The sequence below is a fragment of the Paralichthys olivaceus genome, chromosome 20 (genome assembly GCF_024713975.1).
Source record: "Paralichthys olivaceus isolate ysfri-2021 chromosome 20, ASM2471397v2, whole genome shotgun sequence".
NCBI lineage: Eukaryota > Metazoa > Chordata > Actinopteri > Pleuronectiformes > Paralichthyidae > Paralichthys > Paralichthys olivaceus.
This window is the reverse complement of record NC_091112.1, coordinates 18,861,467-18,885,560: the sequence shown is the minus strand read 5'-3', so window position 1 is coordinate 18,885,560 and position 24,094 is coordinate 18,861,467. Positions and strand designations below refer to the sequence as shown.

Here is a 24,094-nt window from a genome sequence, read left to right as displayed (position 1 = left end):
TTATTTTACAATTACTTTCTCCCATTTGGCCGTTTGGCTGAACCACGTGGGGTCCATGTGTGAAGTTGAGGACATTTTTTAAAACAGAAGCTAAGTCCTGCCCGACCTTTTGGCTCACAGGGCAATACTGGCTGACCTCTTCTGTGGAAAGTAGCAAAGGTTTGTCACTTTGAAAACTCTAAAATCTAGTGACAAAGTTTGACATATCCTGACTTTCAGTCTTTTGTTGAATCAAGTTGCAAAAACTGTGAGCAATCATGCAGCTCACTGACATATAGGGTCAGACCCTGTCTAGTAAAAGTCTTTGTCTGTCAAACTCCACACCGACTCCCTTTAAATGTTTACTGTCTTCCACATAGCAGAACAATGGTGAGGAGGTTTTCCATCCTCTGACTGCTGATTACCATTCAGTCTTGTAATCAGCTAATTAAATACTTGGCAGTGACTTGAAACTGTATTGTTGTGGCTTTTCCTGTCCCTGGTCTGGCCCCCGGTGTCACAGCGGGACTCGACCAGGTGACTCCTCCAGGTCTGGCCTCACTGCCAGGACCATAACTACATGATGTACCTGCACTTTGGTCGTTACAGGCTGAATTCTGAGTCCCTTTTGGTTTAGGTTGAATGATAATTCATCCTTTTATGTGTATGAGCCTACAGCCCCTGGGGACTGTGACTGAAAGCATATCTCGTGTTTGAGTTTCTAAGCTTCTGGCAGTGTGAAATTGCTTCATCATGAATATTATTACTTACTCAGCGGATAGACAGTGAAAGCAGAATGCAGGTCACCCTGATATTAATGCCATATATCTCACTAAAATCTCAGATGACATTTTTATATTGTAGCACTTCACTGATAATAAGTGTTATCAAGATCTGTGTTGCTCTTATTTAAGTGTTATAGGTGTGTGCTTCAGGGTTTTAAAAGCTCAAGTTATTATTTAATAAAAAGATCTTTTTCTCCTATAGGGCAAATTGGCCAGTTTTTCACAAGTAGAATTTCCAGTGTGATCTTGAGAATCCTGTCTTACAGAGGGGCCCTGAGTCAAACTCTAGTTTTAACATATTACTTTTTTTTTTTTTTTAGTTTCTCAATAAAATTGCTTCAAACAAATTCAACAAAATGAGGTGCTCTTGAATTTAACTGTGTAACATTACATTAAGTCAAATTAAATCTATTTCTATAGCCTTGGTTTACAAATTGTTACAGCAGACTATCATCCATCTGAGGACCCTACAACAGGTCTGTAATTTTACACATCTAGTAGGCACACAGCATCACTAGCATTCATTTTGTGCATATATCCACCTGTTGAAATAAAGACAAACCATCACCCTCTTTTAGCTCGGGTGTGGTCTCCACTACCTCCTGCGAAAATAAACATCTGGCTATTCGACTGCTAAATGCTCCACTAAATTCACAAGCCAGTTGCAAATTTTGTCAGCCAGCTTGAGCTCGTTTCACTGGGCGACACAGGAAGAAGTTGTGGGCTGGACAACAACGAGCTGAATGAAACTAAAAAGTTGCATCACGATTCACTGTTTGTCACTTCAAGACAAATTTTTTATTTTGATCAATTCTTCATGTAAATTTTTTTTTACCAGTTTAAGTTAAATTGTAGTTGTTTTATTTAGAAAAAGTAGAAAAAATCTAAGTCTGCTCTGAACAGTATTCTGCAATTGACGCTGCAACCTCTCGCAGGATACCTGTCAATACCTCAGGTTTTAAAGTTCAGTGAGCCTGTGTTTGTTGGATGCTGTTTTCCTCATATGTCTTGTTAAATCAAATGTGAATCTCAAATGGCTGATTGGAAAAAGACAAATAAATCCTGTGTTGTCAGTGAGGCCTCTTTCACACTCTTACACAGGTCTCTTTGTCTGAAACATTAGCAAAACAACAAAACTAAAAAGATGCTTTTCAGAACATCATGGACGAATCATTACATTTAGCGGGAATCGGAGCTGGCCTCACTGAACCGAGGAGAGCCTGAAAACTGTGGCTGCATGTGTGTGCCTTCATGCATGTGTGTTATTTTTTGATTTTCAACAAGTCGTATTGACAGTTTCCTGTTAGACCTCTGACAGTATGACTGATGATGATAACCACAGACAGAGGGTTCCTAAGTGACAAAACACAGAGGACAACACAACAGTCTACCCCGGCACACACTCTTTGTGTGACTCATCATGACACATGTCCATAGCAGAAACGTCAACCACATTTACAGAGAAACGCTGAACTGTTGCTTAAGATACTAATTTAACACATCCTCTTTTCAGCGTAATGTCAATGGGAACTGAGACCTGAAATACGACGGGAGTACAGTAACAGATGGATATACAGTGATTCCCCAGAGCGTCGCATGGCCAATTAAGGCTTGAATCCTCTAGTTCCGACCTGCCTTACCTCCTTTCCCTACTGCACTGCCCTGTCAATAAAGGTGAGAGTCCCCACCCAGAAGACATACATGATTAAGATGAGTGTGAATATGAAGGAACAGACTAGAGGCTTAAGAATGTAACAGAGGCAATGTTTTCTCTGGGGGACAAGCCCTCGGACCACCCTAGCTGACCACCTTTTCACCGCACATATCCTTATCGCCTGGGTATACATTCATGCTGAACGTGACATCATACTAAGCTGTGGATACCAGCAAAGGCTCTTTTTCTAAAAATATTTCTTACACAGTGTAAAATCACATGAAATACAATTTAGATCATTATGTGTCAATAAAGTCTGATACCCAGATTTACAGATACTGTTTATAGCTATGGGTTACCCAGCATGCTTTGGGAAGGTGCAAGAGCGCCTGTGATACTTTACTTCTGTAAAATGAAGACATGAAGGAGGAAGCTATCACACCAACACCACAGCACAAAAAAAGCTTATTTGAGCTTTAAAGTCCCCTGGGATAATAATGAATATTCTGAGTTTTGAATATGGGGAAACAAAATATATATTTTGGAAAGAGTGAAAGAACTCAGAGAGAAAACAAACAATCCCTCTGTAGGAAAACACTGCAGTAGGAGTGTAGATGAAAAGAGAGTTAGGACTAGAGGACATGAGAAAACTGCCAGTAAATCAGTGTGGGACGCTGGCTCAGTGAATACACTGCAATGTGTGCTACCACTTCCAAGTCCAGAGGTAACTCATCCTCCTACCTCCTCCCTCTCTCTGTCCAAAATCCTCTGCTGCTGACCTACTTCTCTTTCTATGGAGTTCTGGTTTCCCTGCCAAGGATCCCCCTGGTATCCGAAAACCAAAAGTGACATTACGCATGTGAAAACGTGTGTGTGGGCTGAGCAGCTCCACATCCTGCTGCTCAGAGCGGCCTGTTGCACTCTGACATTTTATGCACCAACCTCCGTGCATTAATGCCCAGTAAGACAGAGCGAGGTCTGACAGTGCAGCACACATACTGTGTGACACATAATTCATTCTATGCTCCGGTTTTTTCCCCTCACAACACAGGTGCAGACATGGAATTTGCATGAAGGGAACACAAACTAACACGGAGGAGAGAGAACGTGACACAGAAGAGGGGATGGATTCCAACTAGCTGAGACAAAAAGTCACACTGATGAGGTTTGGGTTTGAAAAATCCCCAAAAAACGAGCCAAAAGAAAACCCAACCTCTTATACCACCTAACCACCAATCATTAAGCTTTTACTTTGTACATTTAGCATTTCTTCTCCCAGATACTTAAAGCTAAACATGGGTCCAACTCTCATATGTACACCTCATTTAGGGAATGATTGCTTGTATACATGTTTTAGAATATATGGTGTCATAGCACATGCTCAACATAGTGACATATGTTCACAACAGTAGCACTGATTAGCAGCTTGTAAAACCTTTGTTATCATCTGCAAGACTAGAGTTGTGTTACTTTTCCACACTTTTCTAATTCAACATATAAAACAGCTATTAAATGTTTTCTCTTCTTAAAAGGTTCAGCACATTAAATCCCCAGGCACTAATTGCATGCATTATCTACCCAAAATGCACATGCTAGTTATTATTAACTTCAACTCCAAGATCCTGGGTCATAATATGTTCAACTCACTAAAAAACTGACTTTGTGATTTCCTTTTGAGAAAGACTTTTTGATCAGTAGTGGGTGTTTGCTGCATGAAAAGGATTTCTCTTATTTTCTCTCTTAAAAACATTATCTCAAAATGGAGAGAAACAGCTCACCTGGCTGTGCACGACGCCAAAATACACACAGTTACACCGTAACCCCTACAACTTAACGATAGCTGCAGCAGACAGAGGCAGGATATCAGGTAGCACATCGACCTTAGGTGTCGGCTTTTATCACAACAAACTCTCTCCGTCCGTGTCGTACGTGTGGCAGAGCTTTTTCATCCCCAAGAGAGTCCTCATGAACTCTGGAGGCTCTCAGTCTGACTTTTTTTTTCACACTTGAGATCCTCAGCAGTTTCTCCTGAGGATCTCAAGTTCTGCGCCTGTCTGACAGCAGCTAATGTGTTTTTTGTTAAACCCATACAAACTGTTAGCATAGCTTTAAGAATAACAATTTGTGGTTCAAAGGGGGATTACATTCTGGTCTTGTCATCACAGTGGGACTGCGATGACAAGACCAGAATGTAATCCCCATAGAGTCTATCAACAAGAAGCTGTGCTGAAGGTGAAACCACATCTTTATCTTTTTTTTTTTGAGAACCAGTTAAAGGTACAGTGTGTAGAATTTTGTATAATCTAGTGTTGAAATTACATGTTGCAGCTGAACACCCCTCACCTCACCCTCTCCTTCCAAACATGAAAAAGAACCTGTGGCAGCTTCAGTTGTCATAAAAACACAAAAGGTGTTTAGTTTGATCAGTCTGGACTAATGTAAAAAACATGGCGGCCTTCGTAGAGAGGGTCCCCTCGATGTAAATATAAGATATAAGGGTAATATAAAGGGTCGAGCACTAATTGTCCTCTTAAGATTAACTGTTTGTCATCCTGCAAATCTGGCTGTTAAAGCTCCCAGCTGTAAGCCAAAATGTGTCGGCATCTGTTTACCTTTGTTTACTCCCCTGTATCTAGAAAAAACATTTAGAATCAAAGAATAATCCAGTGTTCTGCTACTTAACACTGCTGAAACTGATACCCTCCAACCCATAGCAACCAGCGTCATATTTATAGTAATGAAAGCACAGGAGAGCACCAACTCAGGTCAAACCCAAATATGGGTCCAGAAATAGTTAACGCTCGGGAGACGGAGACACACAGAGCGGGTGGAAGGAGAGAGGGAACATTTGCATAACAGCGACACATTAAACAAATGGGAAACACTGAGCGAGCAATTGTCCGTACGTTTCCCAGAGTGGTGAGTCATCTTGTTTACAATGCTGCAAAAGAAAGCTGGCACCAGCATCCGCAGTAACAACCCCCTCAATCCACCAGTGTGACCCAGTCAGGGAACAGTGTGGTGCACAGTTCTGCTTTACCTTATCGAGAGCCTCCCGCTCCAGAAGGTCCTGCACGGCCAGTAACTTGATGCTGGAAGCAGAGAGAGAGAGAAGACGGCTTTTACATTCTCAGTCAGTGTTTTATTTAATGACTGTATGTCATATTATACATTTATTTTTTGTGCAAAAATGTTGTGGAATAATTGTGTGCATCGCTGATCACCCAAATATCTTCTTAGAAACTAAACGGTAAGCTGTGCATAAATATCACAACTATTGAGAAAACGATTTTATTGATAAAGTAAAAATGCTTCATTGTGCCATTTGAGGGAAGAATTTGCTTAATTCTTTTGGGTCATTTACTTCAAAGACATAACAAGTAGGCCACCTGACTAAGAGCATGATCTTTAACATTGGGAGATTTTGATCCACTCCCGTTTTTTGCCCTCATTCTCTTCTCCTGGTGAGGGGCTGCATATGTTCAGGCTTAACCTGACACATGGTTGTTTTGTTACTTGTAAATTCAACTTTTAAAGATGATGGCTGAGATGTTTCCTCTTTGAAATGGATGGTCCTACTTTAAAATCCTATCGTTTTGGTTCAAAATCCATTAATAATGCTAAATTCATTCAAATGTTTAACAGAAAAAAAATCATGTCACCAAAATAAACTCATAGAAGTGAAGGAACAAATGTCTCAGTAGAACCCATGCTGTCTGGTTCACATGTGGTTTTCAGGAAGTGCAGAGATAACAGCTAGCACCAAAGATGGAGGCGAGAAACACTGGCGGTCATTTCCTGCTTCTCCTGGTACTCAGCCATGCAGATCTGGCTACATTGGTATTATTTGATGTGGAGATAGCTGTGACAGTTCTGCCAGTACAATTATGGTGAATGGAATTTACTCAGTTGTGGTCACAGCCATAGAAGTTTACACTTACACATTTAACAGGAACTTGTCTTCCCAGGAACAGCCTGTACGGACTTTACAGAGAACACAGTGAGTTGTAATTTCTGTCAAATGTCCCTTTAGGCAAATGGGGAAGGTCACTGGCAGCTCCTTTGTATTAGTAACCTGAAGGTTTTTATATAGGACACATTTGGCCTACTGACAGTAAACAGGCTGGAAATGCTGGAAATAATGTTTGAAATAATGTTAAATGGGATTTATTTTATCGTCATGTTTTGTGGACATTGGTGATACACCAGATATTGAGCGGTACGGCCCAAACTAGATCCTCAAAGTCACAACAGCACTGCCGGGGCAAATTCAGTGTTTTTAAAACTGGCAGAGAGCAGAGAAAATCTGACTCACTCTGACCGAGGGAGTTTGGACTGTTGTCCTAAACTGCACCACGAAGGAGGCGGATTTACAGCCCAATAAACATTTATCTGTTTAGTTTTCAAATGATTTTCCAGACCAACAGTCAGCACAATAAAAAGCAATGGATTTCTCCCAGGCACCACTGCCTTTCCTGCTGCCAGTTGGCTCTGAAGAGGAAAGGGTTCGCAGTGTGATTTGTGACAGAAGTGAGGAAAGAATTACTAGTAGTATTTATTTTGTCTTTTACAAATGGCCGAAGAAGAATCAAATATTGAAAAAACAAAAATAAAAATGCCATGCTTGTTGACGCTCACAATCATCCGGAGCACAATCTGAGCTGTTACGCAGAAACACACAACACAACAACACAAGGCACACATCCCCTCGGTTCAGGCCGCAGAACCATATGATAAACTGATTCACTGTAGTGCAACACAGTGAAATCAAGTTGCTGGCAACGCTTCGGCCTCATTCACCTCTAACCTACTAATCTGAAATCAGCCACACAGAAAATCACATTGCATAACAGTCTTTTCTGTCTGTGGAGTGCTGCTGCCGCCGCTGCTGCTGGGTATTACTGGACTGGCATTCACCGAGCTGAGTGCAGGAGCTCCACTGCAGCTCAGTGACAGCACCAGCTTCATGTGCAATGTAATCAGTCAGCACTTGTGAAGGAGAATGCGGGCGAGTTACAACACAAATCCTCTACATGGCTGCACACGTCACACTGTGAAGGCTGCGAAGCTGCAGAGGACAAATTCAATCATGAGGAGCCTTTTTTTCTGCACTTGTGGCTGAATGTAGGATTCAGGTCATACAGGAAAGGTACACACACACTAATATGTTTTAGTTTTAAAACACATTTTGCTATATTTATAATATCTTAGTAATTATAATAGTAATAATAATAATAAACTTTAGTACCTTTCATACAGGAAACGCAGCTCAAAGTGCTTTACATACAATGTAGATAAAAATAAAACATGTGAAAATGTAATTCAAAATAAGCAGAGAACCGATTTTAGGGAACATAAGAACCAGACATTCTCAATGACATTTAAAGGGAAGGGAAATCAAAGAAGAAAAAAATGAAATCAAATTTAAACTTGAAATGATAAAAAAAACATAAAAGAGAGCAGACGTTGAGGCAAGTGCAAGATCTAGTTAACTCTGAAGCAAAGAGAATAAGGTTTCTTTCAAAGACTGAACTAGCTTCTCTGATATCTAGCAGCAGTCTGTTCCAAAAGCGTAATATTCAAAAGCTGCATCTCTGATTTTCTTTCGGCTCTTGTTGGGAACCTCCAATAAACTTGCTGCAGATGATCTCAGTGTTTTAGAGGGAACATAGTTAACTAGAGAGTCAGCTATGTAACTCTGTCCATTCAGAGCCTTATAAGGAGGGGAACCTTAAAGTAAATCCTGAGTTTTACATGTAACCAGTGCAGAGCAGCTAGAACTGGACTAATGTGTTCTCTCCTCTTGGTTCTGGTTAACAGCCGAGCAGCAGAGTTCTGAACCAGCTGGAGTCTCTCTATTGTTTTCTGTGGGAGGTCTGTAAAAAGAAATGAAGGCATGGATCAGCTTTCAGCATCTGTCTGATTTATAAATGGCCGAACCTTGTTTCAACAATGTTTCCACGGTGGAAAATTTGGTCACCCTGTTAATGTGGGCCTTGAAAACTCAGATCTGAGCTTATGCTTGATGTCCACACAACACTGGCTTTTTCAAGCCCCTAAAACAAAGACTTTTGGAAACGCTGCTGACCCTGTGTCTGTTTGAAATCTGTTAGTTTAGGTTGAATTTTGCTCTGGATAAACAGAAACGGAGACGCTGATGCAGACAGCAGATGTTATCAGACGTTATCAGTCCTGATGTACCCTCACACTCCTGTCAGGTCAACCTTTTCTGTGAGAAACTAGCACCGGCCTTGATTACCTGAATGGTGAATGAGACATGGGAAGAGAATTACAAGCGTTGCTGGTCTTTGCTAGCAATATCCTTAGGAATATGCAGGTCAAGCGTATGTCAACGGTCACGTGATATGATTTTTCTAGCAGTATTCCGATACACATATAAGACGCTTGTCTAGATAGATATTTGAATATAATTCACATTCATATTTCAGTTTTTTACGACAAGTGACCACAACTTGCAACGTATGCAATACACAACATGGTGTCACATCACGTGTGACGACTCAGGACAGGACGCAAATACAGATGGTGTGAGAAGGCAAGGCCCAACTCAGGCTGATTGTTTTGACTCGTGGTTGTGGTGTTAAAGACTAATGTCGTCCCAACAGCCTAAAATACGCTGCAACTAGACAAAGCCACATCCTATAAATCATGAAACCTGTAAACAGGATATTAGACGTATCAACGCGGATCAACTCGTAGCTACAGCGATTGTGTAATTCGATGCAACAGAAGACTGTAGGTGTCAGAGTTTTGATGTGTATGAAACTGTTCACTAGCAGGGTGTGTTAGATTTCTGTAGCCCGGCCTGGTTGTTCACATCAGAGCTTGATTCACAGTTTTCCAGCTAAAACACATCTGTTTGAATGACGTTAAATATAATATATTTAATGAAGTTAAAGTTAATTGCAAATGGACGGAATTTATATATATATTTAAATATCTCGCAATGATCGCTCAAAGCTCTTTACAATCACATTCACCCATTCACAAACACCCATTCATATGGTGCTTCTGTACGCAGTGCTTCTTTGGGGTTCAGTATCTCTCAATATGTTGCCCAAGGACACCTCAGAGTACAGACTGGAGGAGCAGGGGATCGAACCACTGACCTTCTGGTGAGTGAATGACCCTCTATCGCCTGATCCACAGTCTCCCTCAAGGAGGAGAGGGTCAAACTTGATATTCAGCCACACTGATACAAACAGTGACGTGCACTGATACCCTCTTCTTCAGCTGATGTATTATTAATGTATGTTCACAACAACTAGTAAGGATGGCTCGGAGTGATTAAGAAAGAAGTTAAGACGTGAGCTTTCTACAGCCACATTGTTGACTCGTGCCAGGTGGGTAAATCTGAATGCTTGAAACAAAACAGTCCCCCGCTCACTGTGACTGGAATTACAATTGCAGCAGCTGCTGATGCATATTCAACACACCACAGCAGGTGATAGATGAAGACCTGAGAGTAGATCCTGATCTGTGGAGATATGCTCCTAATGCTTAATGTCATGTGAAATGTATTTTTAAAAGCAACTACTTTGAAGTAGTCATGAATTCCAATGAGTTTGCATTTGTTAGAGGTGTTCTTATTCAGAACAGATGTGCTTTGTTAACTACTTTTCTGTCTATATGTTCCAAACACACGACAATTCATTGGACAAGACTAAAGCTTGTAAATCTGAAGCCATGTACTGTTCAGTGTTTGATAGAACTCACTATTAGTGAGGATATTTAGATATTACATAGATTTTTGGCATCTACTTTAAGGACACAATTGATCCAATGACCAACAATGGCAGAGAAACAAACAACAACTTTAATGAACAGTGTATCCGTCTTGTTTCAGGGAAATTAGATGATTAAAGGTACCTGGTGACGTATCTGGCCACTGAAGCACTACAGAGCAATGTTCTGACATATAGGTCTCTGGTTGCTTGCTCACATGTGGAAACATGCACACATGTGGGCATGTGAGTGATGGTTCATACACATTCCTGCTGTCAGCTAGGGTCAGAGCTCGTGTGACGCTCCTGTTAGCAGAGGGGTTTTCCGGATCACGGTCAGACGAGGGAGAATCCACATATCAGAGACCGGACGTGCCGGAACAAGTCTCGCCTGCGGCAGTTTCACCTTGCGACTTCCAGGATTTAATAGGATCGGCTGATAACATCTTGTACTTGATTGCACAAGGCACCTTCAGATGTCTCGTAGAGTCCATGCCTCTGTGGTTTGGAGCTGTTCTGGTGGCAGGTGAAACACCGACAGCTTATTATAGAGGGGGAGGTCATAATGTTTCGACCCAGCAGTGTATGTTTAGAGATTATTCACAGTATTAACTACAGACACAGCAAAGACTAATCCAGGCTAAAACAAGAAGCCTGAAAATGGTTCAGAAACTCTTTACATAACAATACAACAGAGACTCTTAGACAGAAATGGAGCAACTCAATCGTTAATCCTTACTGCAGTTTTCTGCAAATCCATTTTTTTCTACCCCATTCAGCCGAAGAGCCTGACATTCTGTACTTAACACTGTCGCCTTTGTGATCAGAAACTCACTCCTGTTGTCGGAACACACAGGCCTACACTCACAGGTCTCTTCTGTAGGTGTGATCGCTCTGCACGGTGAAAGTAACTGTTAAAATCCCCAGTCCCCATCCCGCTTTGATTGTAACTTTCATCCCTTCAGGAGGTCAGAGTGGTGTCTGCAGGAGATAATCCAGACCCCAAATTATTTTTAGAGGAAATAAAAATAAAACAGACACACACAAGTGCAGAAATACCAACAAAGATTAAAGAGAGACTTCCTGACATCCAGCCTAATCTGTTAGTGTCACCGTGACAACACAGACTGCCGCTATGCAAACAGAAACGTGGTGTGATGAGGCTAAACCACGAGTGTCTGATTCAACGTTTGTCGGGCTGAGGGAAATCAGCAGCACACCAAGTTGCGTAACAAGCAGCAGAAGCAGAGAGGTGACCTTGAACATGAAGAACAGATTTGAGGATTTTCTGCCACTGAATGAGGAAAGGGCCCGAGGCGGCAGTTACCACTGCATCACACATTTAAACGGTACACTGTGTGGCGGGGCGCTGACAGTGATGATAAATGAGTTTCTGTTTTGAGGGGTTTTCACTTCAAATCACTGTACAGCCGCTTTTGAGTTTTTCAAATTTGAACTTCAGCTAAAAGAGAAATCTGTTCTTCTGTTGGGCTCTACTTCCCAGTTCCCCCGATCACCAACAGGTTATTATTCAAAATGTTCATAAAGGTTTTATACATAAGCAGACATGCATTACCATCAAAATGAGTTGAACTGCACTGTACGTTTTGTGAGGCCACGTAATAAAATATATTTGATAATAACTAGCAGGGTTTATACGAGGATGTTGTCAACATGTAAACAGTATTTAAATAATATGAGACGATGTAAAATAATTTCTTTACTAAAATGTAGTCATTTGTATTGTGTGTGCAGAGATTTTTGTAAAACTGTCTACGTTGCAGAGTGAAGTTAGAAAACTCTGTTATCATCCTACCTGGTTTATCTACAAGAAAGATTTTACATCTTTTTCATTAAATGAAACAGAATTTGCTTTATCAAGAGTGTGGTTCATAAATAAGTTTGAATGATTTGCTGACCTGCTGTTTTTTTATACAGTACATTCTGTGTCGCAATCCCCAAAGTGCACAATTTTTCAAAATAAAAGATTTGTAATTCAGCTGATATTAGGTATTGCAGCAACAAAGTGATCTTATACTTTGAAGACTGATATTATATATAAAAACACAATGAGGGCAAGTAGAATCACACTCCTCATATTTTCAGCAGAATTGTTTGCAAGTCAAACAACAATCATAAAGGCAGAGGTCCAGATTATGCTGTCAGTAATTTATCTCCACAGAGTTGACATTTAAATTGTATGCATAATTCCTGCTAACGCCAAACATAATCTGTTTATTTAGCCATGTTTTAGCTACACTAACAGTGTTTTGATAAGAAATCACTGTATGTTTGGAGTATACAGAAAAGTAGCATAGGTGCTTCACACTGCAGAGGTGGTCTAAGATATTATGGACATTTGGATACAACCACAGAGACAGACTTAAGTCTGTGAAAATCCAGATGTATTTAGAGCCTTGTTTTATACTCAAAACGTGTCTTTAAGATGTACTCCTCAAAAGAAGTCCTCCATTTGGCTATCTCTGTATTTTAATATAAACATATCAATCTGTAATTCTCCTCATTCGATGCTTCTTAAGTAATGTATCTTTAGTTTCAATGTCTTTGACCAAACGGGAGTTGCACTATTGAACGTGGTGAGTCAGTAAGTCACTTTGATTTGCTGCTCGCTGTTAAAGTGCTGTAGCAGGAGACAAACAAGCACAATCAGCTTTGTCTAACTGAAGAAACTGGGAACACTGTATTGGCTCCAGTGGCCGAGTCGCTGTGCAGCACCCTAACTTACCCACTGTAATGTGCTGTGTCAGTGGAAATTTCCACATGAGCACCCAACACCCTGCGTCAGCTCAGCACAGACCTCCCGTCCTCGCGACCTCAGCACCCCCGCTGTGCTTAACCTCTCCCGGTCCCCGTACTGTGTCCGACAGGTCCAGTTCGCTCACATCAGAATGAAAGTATAAATATTCAGCAGGCATCTGCGTGTGTTTCTCATATTGTTGTTATGTCAGAGTGTAGAAGGATTAAAGGAGAGTGTGACGCTTCTGCCATACTCTGTGCCTGGATTATGTGTCTAATAATCCAGGCCTGCTGTGCAGACCCACAGATGTTGGGTACATCCTCTCTACAGCTGGACTGGGCTACAGTCAACATGCAGATTTGCAGGCATGGATGTTGACAGTCTTACAATTTCACTTACAAAGCCGTGGAGGGCCACTGCTCTTTTTGCATCATGTTATCAAAGACTGAAAGGTGCTCTGTGCAGAGCTGTTTGCACTGTGCTATCTTAAAATGAGCTGCTCCCTCAGTGTGATTACTGTAAACAAATGAGATCAGGGTTAATGAATAGCAGGTACTGACGCTGTGCCAGCAACTTCATCAGAGCTTGTTATTGTTCAATTCAAGGAGATAAACCAAGAGTGACGTAAGAAGATCGATACCAAATAATGTGTTAAATGTAGAATCAGGACGTGGTTAGCCTAGCTCAGCATAAAGACAAGAAACGGGAGAAAACAGCCTGCTTCACTCTGAAGCTTGTTTGTTTAAGAGAAATGGCCAACAATTCATAGAAATGCTGTTGAGACATAATTGATTATTCAAGCGAAGAAACCGATTAGAGAGCAGAACAAGGAAGTTGCAAACAACGAAATGTGCATTTGTGCAGAGTATAGATGTTAACAGTATAAATGACACGAAACAAGACAACAGTGTGTGTGTGTACTGTGTATATTATGTCCTTGGCATGTTGTGTTTCCTTTCTGCAGTCACACACAACCTGACCTAATGCTGACTGTTCAACTGGACATGCCATTACTGCTTCATGATTCTGAATCTCCATGAAGCCAATTCAGGTCACTGCTAGTCCAGCCACATCACAGTCACTCACTGTGGTTATTGATAAAGAATCCAAAAACTTCAAGTGTTTTTTGAAATTAATCTTTTCTTTGTCTCCGTGTTTGTTTTGAACCATAACTTACAAGCCGAGGACAGATCGCATCGTCTTAGCAGTGGAAGAAATGATTGAGCACATGATTTAGCATCTGAACTGAGAGGTCGTGCAGGTAGAGTGCTATACTGACTAGCCAGGTATACCTTTATAGCAGGAAAACTGGGTGCACTGAGCAGCTGTGACTTAAGAGATAGTAGAAAGTCGGTGGTTCGATCCCAAATTGCCCCAGATGGCTGTGCTATGAAAGGTGCGTGATAGAAGAAGGCGCAGCACAGTACAGTAGTGCTGTGTGGAAAGGTGACTGCTGCTTATACTGTAAAGACCTTTGAGTGGTCGACGAGACAAGAAAAGCGCTGAAGTAAATGGTAAATTTACCAATTACTTTTCACCCCCAAGATCTGTTTCTAGACAGTGGATAAGAAGGAGACTTTATCAGAGAAGCTAATCTTGGTGTTATGTCTGGCTGTTAATCAGTGTGAACATGTGTATATGATGCAGTGGTGGCATTAAGTGTTGTATGCAAATATGTTTAGGATGAAACTGATTGGCTGTTTGTTCGGAGGTTCTTCATCTTTGTAGATGAAAGCCGGCGGCTCTCAAGCTGATTAATTCACAGATATTTCATCTAAACTTCAGCTGCAAACTGTGAAAAAGCAGAAAATACAGATTCTGAGAACAGACAGAAACCGCAAGGGAGAATTATGCAAGAAATGATTCTGAAAATTAATAGAATCAAATGCTCTGTGTGAATGCAGCCATTCAGAGCCTTGGTCTCATGGTTTTATAAGCTTGAAGTCTCTGCAGAGCAATGATAAGCTAAACAAAGAGCAGACGCAGATCTGATTAGACAGACTATGATGAGCAAGATGTCTGTCCCTCAAAGACCAGGAATATCATTATCATATAAGAGGCTTTACAGAGTAAACAGAGCAGGCTGGGCCATCATCTGTTAGCCAAATGGGACATGAAGGAGCGGTGGGGATATGAAATGAGACAGGCTGAACAGTGAATGAGTGTTATAGGTTTTCTCCTCCTCGTTTCACCTGGACCTCCTACTAAGAAAATAAAACTCCCAAAAAGACGTGTATAGGATGAATGACTGCTTGGATGAGGATATAGATCTATTTGTATGGTGTCTCCTTTCAATAAAATATGCTTTGGCTTTTCGTAGGAACTCTCCACACTGCCTGCAAAATCAGCCGACCGTCGCCTGCTATCAGCAGCCCTGTCAGTAAGGTCAGAGGTCTACAGACACAACACCACTGAAAACAGACCCTCACGACTTGATATGGTGGCAATAAAGGGGAAATGAAAGCAACCTCGAGTAACCTTTAAGCTTCAGGGTTTAGCTTGTTCACACATGAAACTGACACTGATATTCCATCTAAAAAATCCACATGAATTCTTCTTGATTCTTCAGTTAGGGAAGTGATCTATGCTCACAGTATATGACACAGTGATTAGGAGAAACAGAGAAGATCACTTGATCAACAAAGGTGTGAGAGATGTTATTGAAACTGAATTGCCTCAAAGGAAAGGTCAATATTTTCTGATCTGGTTTGTCAGAATAGAGACAGCTTGCCAGGAGCCGTGAACTTATCTATTTCTCCATATTCATTCTTAACATAAATATTTCCTCCATTTTCATGTTAACGACTAGATTCAACAAAATAAATGCTATCCAGTGGAGACAGTCTGAATATCTTCATCCTCATTTTTAAGTGTATAAGCTGCTGCTTTTCTAGCATAACCCAGCCCCCCAATTCACCTCATGTCCCCTCTCTCTGTCTCACACCCTGATTACAATTAATGAGCGATTATTTTATGCCCTGCCACCCTCCACTGGATCATGATCAGCTCACCCACAACTCTTCAGTTCTTTCTGTTATTTACCTCCAGCCTCTCCTCTATCCACTGTTTGCACTGATGTCAGAGTCTTTAAAAATCACCTGACATCACCTGAGTAAAGCTCAGTGTTTAACATGTTATGCCTCATTCGTTTACCAAGCAAAATGTAAATGGGACAGCTCACAGTGCCTAGGGGAATCATGTGGATATGTGGTGCAAAGTTGTCTTCGTGAATTAAGAGTTCATGCTATAATCCAGCACTTCAAAGCAAGCCTGAGATGTTAAAAACAAGACAGCTGAATTCCTCTGTGTGAGACAAGAAAAGAAGCACGAAACAGAAAAGTCCTACAAACTGTCATTCAGAAATTCCAGGAGCAGATTTGACAGTAACATAGCTGTTCACCACTGCAGCTACATTTTCTCTGAGGCTAGTGAGGTGCTGTCAGCTCACATTCCCTCCTTGATCCTTGTTAACCCCGTCTGCAGAGCCTAGTGGCAGCTCTTTCACTTCCCTCCTGCATGGTGTGTGAGGCTGACGACAGGCCCGCTAACATCAGCAGGCTCGGGAGTCTGTGGAGGCTGATCGCAGATTGCGGTGTAACCTTCGGTAAGCAGAAGTTCATTGAACTCTCAAAGCTCTCTGCTTGTGCCTGGAGGAAAGCCAGGAAGTGTGTAAACTCAGCCGCCTTGTGATCGCTCACACAGCCGAGGCCAAGCTGTGCAAACACACTGTATCTCCTCCACAGCATCCTTCTCCATAACAGTCCCAACCCTATCATGGGCGTTGACGTTGGTACAAATTGCTTGGGAGGGAAGGGGACGGGAGAAAATCTGACCTGGTGCCAAATGTAATCTGACATTTCTTATCAAAACACACCTTGAAGTCACTTCTTGTTCAAGTGGAAATTGGTGGCTTAATGAAAATTCATGACAGTACCTCCTTTCCGTAAATTTTAAATGTTTTGTTGCCTCGAACTAATCACTAGTCAGAGTAACACAGGCCAACAAAGTGCTTCATCTAAATGTGCTTGAACTCACAATAACTCATCAATGAAAGACTAGCCAGAGCTGTTTCTGTTCATTTCCAACAATTTGACTTGAAAGTGTGAAAATATTCAGATTGTGCCCAAATCTGTCATTTCATATTGCTGCTTTTTTCCCTTCACAAAAACTCAGCAGTCCACCTACATCTAAAGACAGATGGTTTGAAAGAGGAGTGAAGGAAGTCATCTATGTCACACTAGAGAAACCATGTCTTAACAGAGGAGGAGGTTTAAGACACCACCTATCAGCAACATACAACAGTCTTGACTTCCTTCCCCAGGAAGTTTCACTACAATTCACACCTTAGGAAACATGGCTCACAGGGGGCGGGGGGAACAATGACTCTCGACCACCTCCATACGACTACCGACGAAACCAGCAGCAGGGTGGGTCCAGCCTCTCAGGTAACCTCAACGACTCCTAACGACCCTACAAGTTAAATACCTGGGACTCCCAGTAGTCAGTTAGAGCTGAAGAAGCCTCTTGGATGAGAGGTGAAGCGTCTTCAAGAAACTCAGCCAAGTCCACTTGACCTGTTTTCTGGCACTTAGATTTATTTCACAGTGCCATCTACCAAACTGGTAAAGGAAATATTTTTCATTGTTTGGCTGGCTCTTTGCGTTCTCCTATGGACGCAGGTGGGAAAGCAACATGGAGGCAACACAAACAACATGGAGGAGAGTGAATCTGACAGAACAGGAGAAGGACTCCAAGATTAACGCTCCACCCTGCCATTAGTGCTGTTTATGTCTGTCCTGTTTTTGTGCAAATTACTTTCTTTTCTCTGTTTGTCCCCACTGACACCTGTAAAGCGTCCTTGGGTCTCTTGAAAGGCACCAAATTCAATTATTATTATTATTTTAAAGACAAAATGAGGAGCTCATACCCAAAAGAGGCACTACTTGTGTTGCATGGAGGTGTTTTGGGTATAAAACCTCCTGGCTAGAACACTGTACTTTGAATTTTAATACCACAGAGCAGTCCACACAACTGACACCACTAACCTTTTACCACCTAATTATGTCAAACCGTATTAGAGAGAGTCTGAGAGCCATGAAAGTGCAGTTGAGAGCTCTAAACAAAGTCCAAACTCAAGAGGCATTTACCTGCAGCAATAGAATCATGAAGATGGAAGGCAATTACAGCTGCTGTAAGAGACATGGCGCCATTTTACAAGGTTAAGAAAAGGTGGAATAACTTGTCACATGTAGCACTACAGTTATCTGGAAAAGTTGCCTTCAAGAAGAGGCTGCATGACTTATGTGATTGATTGTGTCGAGGCCCAATCAAAGACAGAGATCTTGAACGGAGATCAGGGATGGATTCACCTTAAAGCCTCAGTCTGTGTTCAACAATGTAGTAGAAACTGTCGTCCTATCCTTGAAGCAGTGCTGTAGCTGTTCCGGGCAGGCACACTCATTAGCTGTGTCTCAATTCAGTGGCTACATCCTCCTGAGGCTGGAGACTGATTGTGTCACAGTCGCGCAACTACTGTTCCGTCATATGCCACAGAAAAAATCTTTGGGTCTCTTGGTCAGACAAAAGAAGACATTTGAAGACTGGGATCTTTTACTTCTTTTACTGTTTTATGACATTTTTTATTCAGACAAAAGGATTAGTCCAGAAGGAATCTAAAAATGAATCCATAGCTGCAGCCCTCCTTTGGTTTGGAGTGGTGTTGGAAAACAGCAGACGGTGAAATTTTCCTGACAGATTCCACATGAATCAGCAGAAAGGCCTCTGATAAGGGCTAACTAGGGGTGAGCTTACCATGGTACAGTGGCCCTGAGAGGTCAACACATTGCAACTCAAGAAAACACATGCAACATGAGAAAATATCATCGATTTGGGTTCATCACTTTTTTGTGTCCCCCGGAAACGCTTGAAGTTTGTGTTACTTGCCGTGTGTTTGTCTAGTTAGTCTATTTTGTTGTGTAGTGAGACAAGGGATGCTTGTTGCAGGAGTCAAATTCTGCTTAGAGTGTCAGAAAGGCCAGAGACAGCTCTGACACCTTGTCGTACATGGCCAATGAAACCTATAAACTGTGAGGATAAGCACACAACCAGTTACTTCAAGAGCGTCTGAATTGCGACTGAAGAGTTGAGTGGGTCAGCAGTGTGGGGAAAATGTGTATGGCAACCGAAATCATAATTACCTTCTAAATTATTTTTAGTTCCACGAATTCATTCATGACCAGGGGCAGATGACTCAACCACTTTAAATACAAATTAAAAACAGCTTTGTGTTCCCGGAGGGCAATTCTAAGGCACATAGAGCAAAGGGATGTCATCATGTTCAAGGAAGTGTTTATTTTTTGGTTCAAACTAAATTTCCAAATGCAGTCTGGTATGGCAGTGTCACCATTTGAATAAACAGGATTAAGTGCTTTGGGATCATGTGATGGCTGCATAGAAGAAGATTCTAATGTTAATTGGCAGGCGGGGTTTCAGATGTAACAACATGTAATGCAACAAGTGCCCCTTCATGACCCCACCCTCCTCCTCCACCCTACCAAGCAGGTCACGATCTCACCGCACAAGCAGGATAGAGCACAGCACCAGTCCAGGAACAGGCAAACCTGGTGCCAACAGACACTAATAAACTCCAGGCACACCCAGCAAGGGACGTGTGCATTATGTACAAAGAATAAACTGAAGACACGGAGTACGAATGAAAAGTCACCAGAACACACAAAGTAAATATCTTGTGTAACACTGCATGCAAAGCCATCGTAGGCCCGAGGACAGGGTGAGCTGGGAAGCTTGAGAAGCAAATCTCCTAACATGGTAAATGGTCTTTATTTGATACAGTCCTCATGACCAATCAAAGTGCTTTACAGTGCAGCTATACTTTCACACATTCATACACTGCATCTATGTGCAATTTGCCCAACGACACTCCAGCATGTGGAAATTGCAGACTTGGGAAGAGTGGGATCAAACTGCTGACCTTTTGAGGATGCCCGTCCCAACCCCTGAGCCACAGGTATAATCTCATTATTCATTGACTGTGCAACCACACACTGAAACTCTGCTCTCAAGGTTTATCTGATGAACTGGAATGCACAGAGCTGCAGCCTGCACAGACACACTCAGGGCAAAAGAACACCATCGTTTTTTAATTGGCCGACTACAGACGGTGGCGCTCTCTCTGCGCTTCTCTCTCATTTTCCTGTTCAAGTTAAAACTTGTCAAACAACAGTATCGAAACGAAAGAGTCAGATGCTGCGTCACACTCTCAGCTCGTCCTGGTTACAATAAAACAGGTTTACCCCCAGAAACCTGCTGCTTCTCTCGCTCTTTGTGTGTCCTCCACTAAAGTATATGGCTTCAAACACTGATGCAGGTTCATCATGGTTTCATTAACAGGTTTCACTGGAGCTACCAATTCTCTGATCTGGATCGATAAACCTTGGGTAAAATATATATATGTATATATGTGTGGACATTTTTAACAAGGAATATGTGCTGGACAGATGAAGTTTTATATTTTATCTGGTATATTTGCCCAATTCAAAGTTTTTCTTCAAAACTGTGTCCCTATGACCAGGTTCACCTGTTATATTTTGGGCACATGCACACAAAGACCCCCAAACTATACAAATATACAACACAATACACAATACACCTCAGCATCATCTGCAACAGACAGCATCTCATCTCTGTTTTTTTTCTTCAGGAGATAAATGGTTTGCATTAGTCTGTGTGAACAATTAGGTCCCCACGTGATCAGTCCAGAATGTTCCAGAGTGTTTATGTTAAAACATCCCAATGCAGCAGCAGCAGCAGACTGTTTCTCTGGAGGACAGCTGGCACACAGTGGCACAGGCACCTGAGCCAGACATTAATCCATGTGGCTCTGATGGAACTGTTAAAGGTGGGAAGAGCAAGACGGGCTGATTGCTGCTGGCCCGCAACATTTGAATCATACTTTGAGATGTCCTGATCCAAACAGAACCGAATCAGCAAACCTCCACAGATCTGTATCTATTAACTTACAATCAGCTCCTCTCATAAAGATATTTATCGAGCCATTAAATAATTGATTGGTTCAGTGGCTAATATTGACACTGAAAACTGATACTAATATTTTATATGCCTTCATATTTGATATGGTCAGCGAATTGTACACTTTAATGTTTCCTGGGCTCTTTCAGTAACTTGAAAAGCTTTATTTTAGTTATTAATACTTGAGCATATTTATTGTATTCATTAGTAATAAAGTATTTAAGTTCATTAAATAAAAAATGTGAATTCATGTTTTTCGAAGAGTTTTGAAAGCTGCGTTACCTTGATATCAAAACTTTGGCCTCCCTGTTGGTGGCTACAGGCTGTGACACAACCATCCACCTCACCTGAAGTTCAAGAGTTAGTGAAGATAAAGCTACTCACTCATTCTCCAGCAGGGTCATGCACACCACCTCTTTGACCCCCGGGTTGTTGGCCTTGTCACAGGAGCAGCCCTGCAGGCTCCAGGTGCCCAGACGCACCACGGGCTTCCCGTCCCGCATCCCCGGCGGGGGCTCCACGTTGGGCCGCACAGAGATGATTTGGGTCGGTCCTCCGGGCGGGAGGTCCAGGTCGTCGCTCCTGAAGCTTAATGAAGTCGGGCTCGGGTGGGACTTGGTGCAGGTCAGCCCCCCGTTGGTGTTGGTGGACGGCGCCCTGGAGCGCTCCACATACACCTGGAAGCGGATCCTGTCCAGCAGGGAGCTGTTGATGTGGGTGACCCTCACCAGGTCCTCGATGTTTTTGAACGGGCCGTTCTCCGCCCGGTACACCACGATGTTCTTGGCTATCTTCTCCGTGATTCCGCGGATGCTCATGAGCTGCGCCGGGGTGGCGGTGTTGATGTTAATCCCCGTGCAGGGCTGGTGATCCAGGTCTTTGCGCAGGGAGGACGGGGAGTGCTGGGACGAACTGGTCCTGCTCGAGACGCATATTTCCAGTTTGATCACCTCCAGTTTGGTGGCTCCAATGCCGCTGACTAGAGCCAGGTCCTCCACCTTCTTAAACCCGCCGATACAGTCCCGGTACTCCACGATGTTCTGCGCAACAGTGCGGTTGACTCCCGGCAGGGTCATGAGTTCCTCCTCGGTGGCCGTGTTGATGTTAAGCCGCTCCTGGTTCACCAGGATGTGGCCGAAGTTGCACGCCGCGCTGAATTTGCGCTTCCCGCAGCTGAAGTCCGTGGGGTCCTTGGGAATGGAGCGGTGGCAGCCCAGACTCCCACCCATGGCTGGAGCGGGTCACCGGGGCTCGGTGAGTGCGGCGGTCGGGAGGAGACGCTGGGCCACGGCAGAGACAGAGAGAGGACGGGCTGAAACAACCATGACGCAGACAGGAGGAGTGAGAGTCACGCAGGTTCACACACAGGTTCTGACAGCATCGCTCTCAAATAGGTTACAGCTGCTCTATACGCACCACACATCAGAGATCCTCCGGCCCCCGGCTACATGCTGCATGTGTCCACACACACACACACACACACACGCACACACACACGCGCACACCCCGGATCAGCTGGTCGCTGCTCCGCCTGCAGCTGAAGCCTGTGTCCTCAGAGGAAGATCCGAATACGCACGACCCCGCAGACTTTGCCCTCCAACGCTGCGTTGCTGGACACGCGCACTTTACAACCATCTCCTCCAAGTCACACAGAGGCAAACACCGGAAATCATCACGTTGTTTTTCAAAGTAAAAGCGACACCACGCGTCACGTTGAGTAAAGTCAACGAGCGAACGCACGGTGCCAAATACCATGAGCATTTAAATAATGCACTATAAATAACACTATGTGCAATATTACTTGAACTTTTCATGTGCAATTTTTTCTATTCATGTATAATACAGTATTGCAGTTTTTCATGTGCAATACAGTATAATATGTGCAATATTACTATTAATCTGCTATATATATTTTTTTTTTCATGTGCGATATTGCTTTGTTGTTTACTAGTTTTTTTTTCCTTTCCAATATGGTATTCATGTGCAATGTTACTTTTTTTTCACGTGTAACATTATTATTCATGTGTAATAGTACAATGCTAAGCATCCTATTGTGTTCTATATCATGTGCAATGTTACTTCCATTTTACCTACTCCTATTTATCAACGATTACTACTTCTTTTGCCACTTTAGTAGTGGTTTAGTGTCTAAAGTAACTTTTTTTTATTTTTGTTTCTATTGCTATTTGCACTTGGTTTGGTTCAGCATTTACTCTGTAAACACTTTATATTTCTATTTTCACGTATATTTGTCATATTCAATCGATTGTAAATTGCACTGTAAGTGTAATCTCTGAGCAAGCTGGCACAATAATTCACGTCTTAAAATTTTAATAAAGTCGAGCTTATCTTGTCTGTAGGTTTAATGCTCAGAGAGACTGTGGGAGTTAAATAAATAAATAAACAAAAAAAGGTGCCTTGTATGTTCAAAATGTGCCTGAAGTGAAAATAAATCAATACATTTAAAGGTTGCCCAAAAAGAAGTAAATAGAAATACGTAATTAATTTATTATTATTATTCAGTTATTACCATATTTACAACTTTCCACATTTTGTAATTGTATCTGTACTTGTAATTGCTAGATTCTAATCACATTAGATTCTACATGTATTGCCAATTCTGCTACTGGAAATTGAATTCAACACAAAAAAGTAATATTCAAATTCAATTCATTTATTTATTGAGCTATTATCTATTTAGGTGTTTATTTATATATATAAATATATTATTTTATTTTTTTTCCCAAGTCACGTTTGGGCCTCCATAGGAGACAATTGTTCTAATGTTAATCAATTCACACTACAGTAATTAAAAACTCTAACAATCATGAATGAAGACAATGTGAGTATTTTCCACTCGGGTATGCTTTCATATATGTACCTTGGATTTATTTATTTATTTGCCTGAAGAAAATGAAATGGTTACTTGTCAATCTGGCTTTTATTTTGAAAGTATGCAATGCCCTCCTGTTGCTCCGGGTATGGTAATCAAATGTTATTTGTCACCATAGACATGAAATATAGATGTGATGCAAGTGGTGAAAGCATTCACTGCTTCACTGTGGCATCAATTGTTGCAGAAATGTAATTAGCACTCTGACTCCTTCCGCTCTGATCCTGTCTG

The 24,094-nt window shown here is 42.0% G+C and overlaps 1 protein-coding gene across 2 annotated transcripts in view; it reads right to left on the bottom strand.

Moving 5' to 3' along the window:
• eepd1 (endonuclease/exonuclease/phosphatase family domain containing 1) overlaps positions 1–22,648 on the bottom strand; it is a 30,463-nt gene extending 7,815 nt beyond the window's left edge. The window contains exons 1-3 of one of the 2 annotated variants that reach the window (XM_069516644.1): positions 22,387–22,648; positions 21,355–22,282; positions 5,459–5,510 (exon numbers count right to left, since the gene is read on the bottom strand). In XM_069516644.1, coding sequence (XP_069372745.1) covers positions 5,459–5,510; positions 21,355–22,199 — 897 coding nt within the window. In that variant the 5' untranslated portion in view covers positions 22,200–22,282; positions 22,387–22,648. Of the gene's footprint in view, positions 1–5,458; positions 5,511–21,354; positions 22,353–22,386 lie in introns of those variants that run through there. The other variant, XM_069516645.1, reaches the window with a different exon arrangement.
• Positions 22,649–24,094: the final 1,446 nt, after the last annotated feature.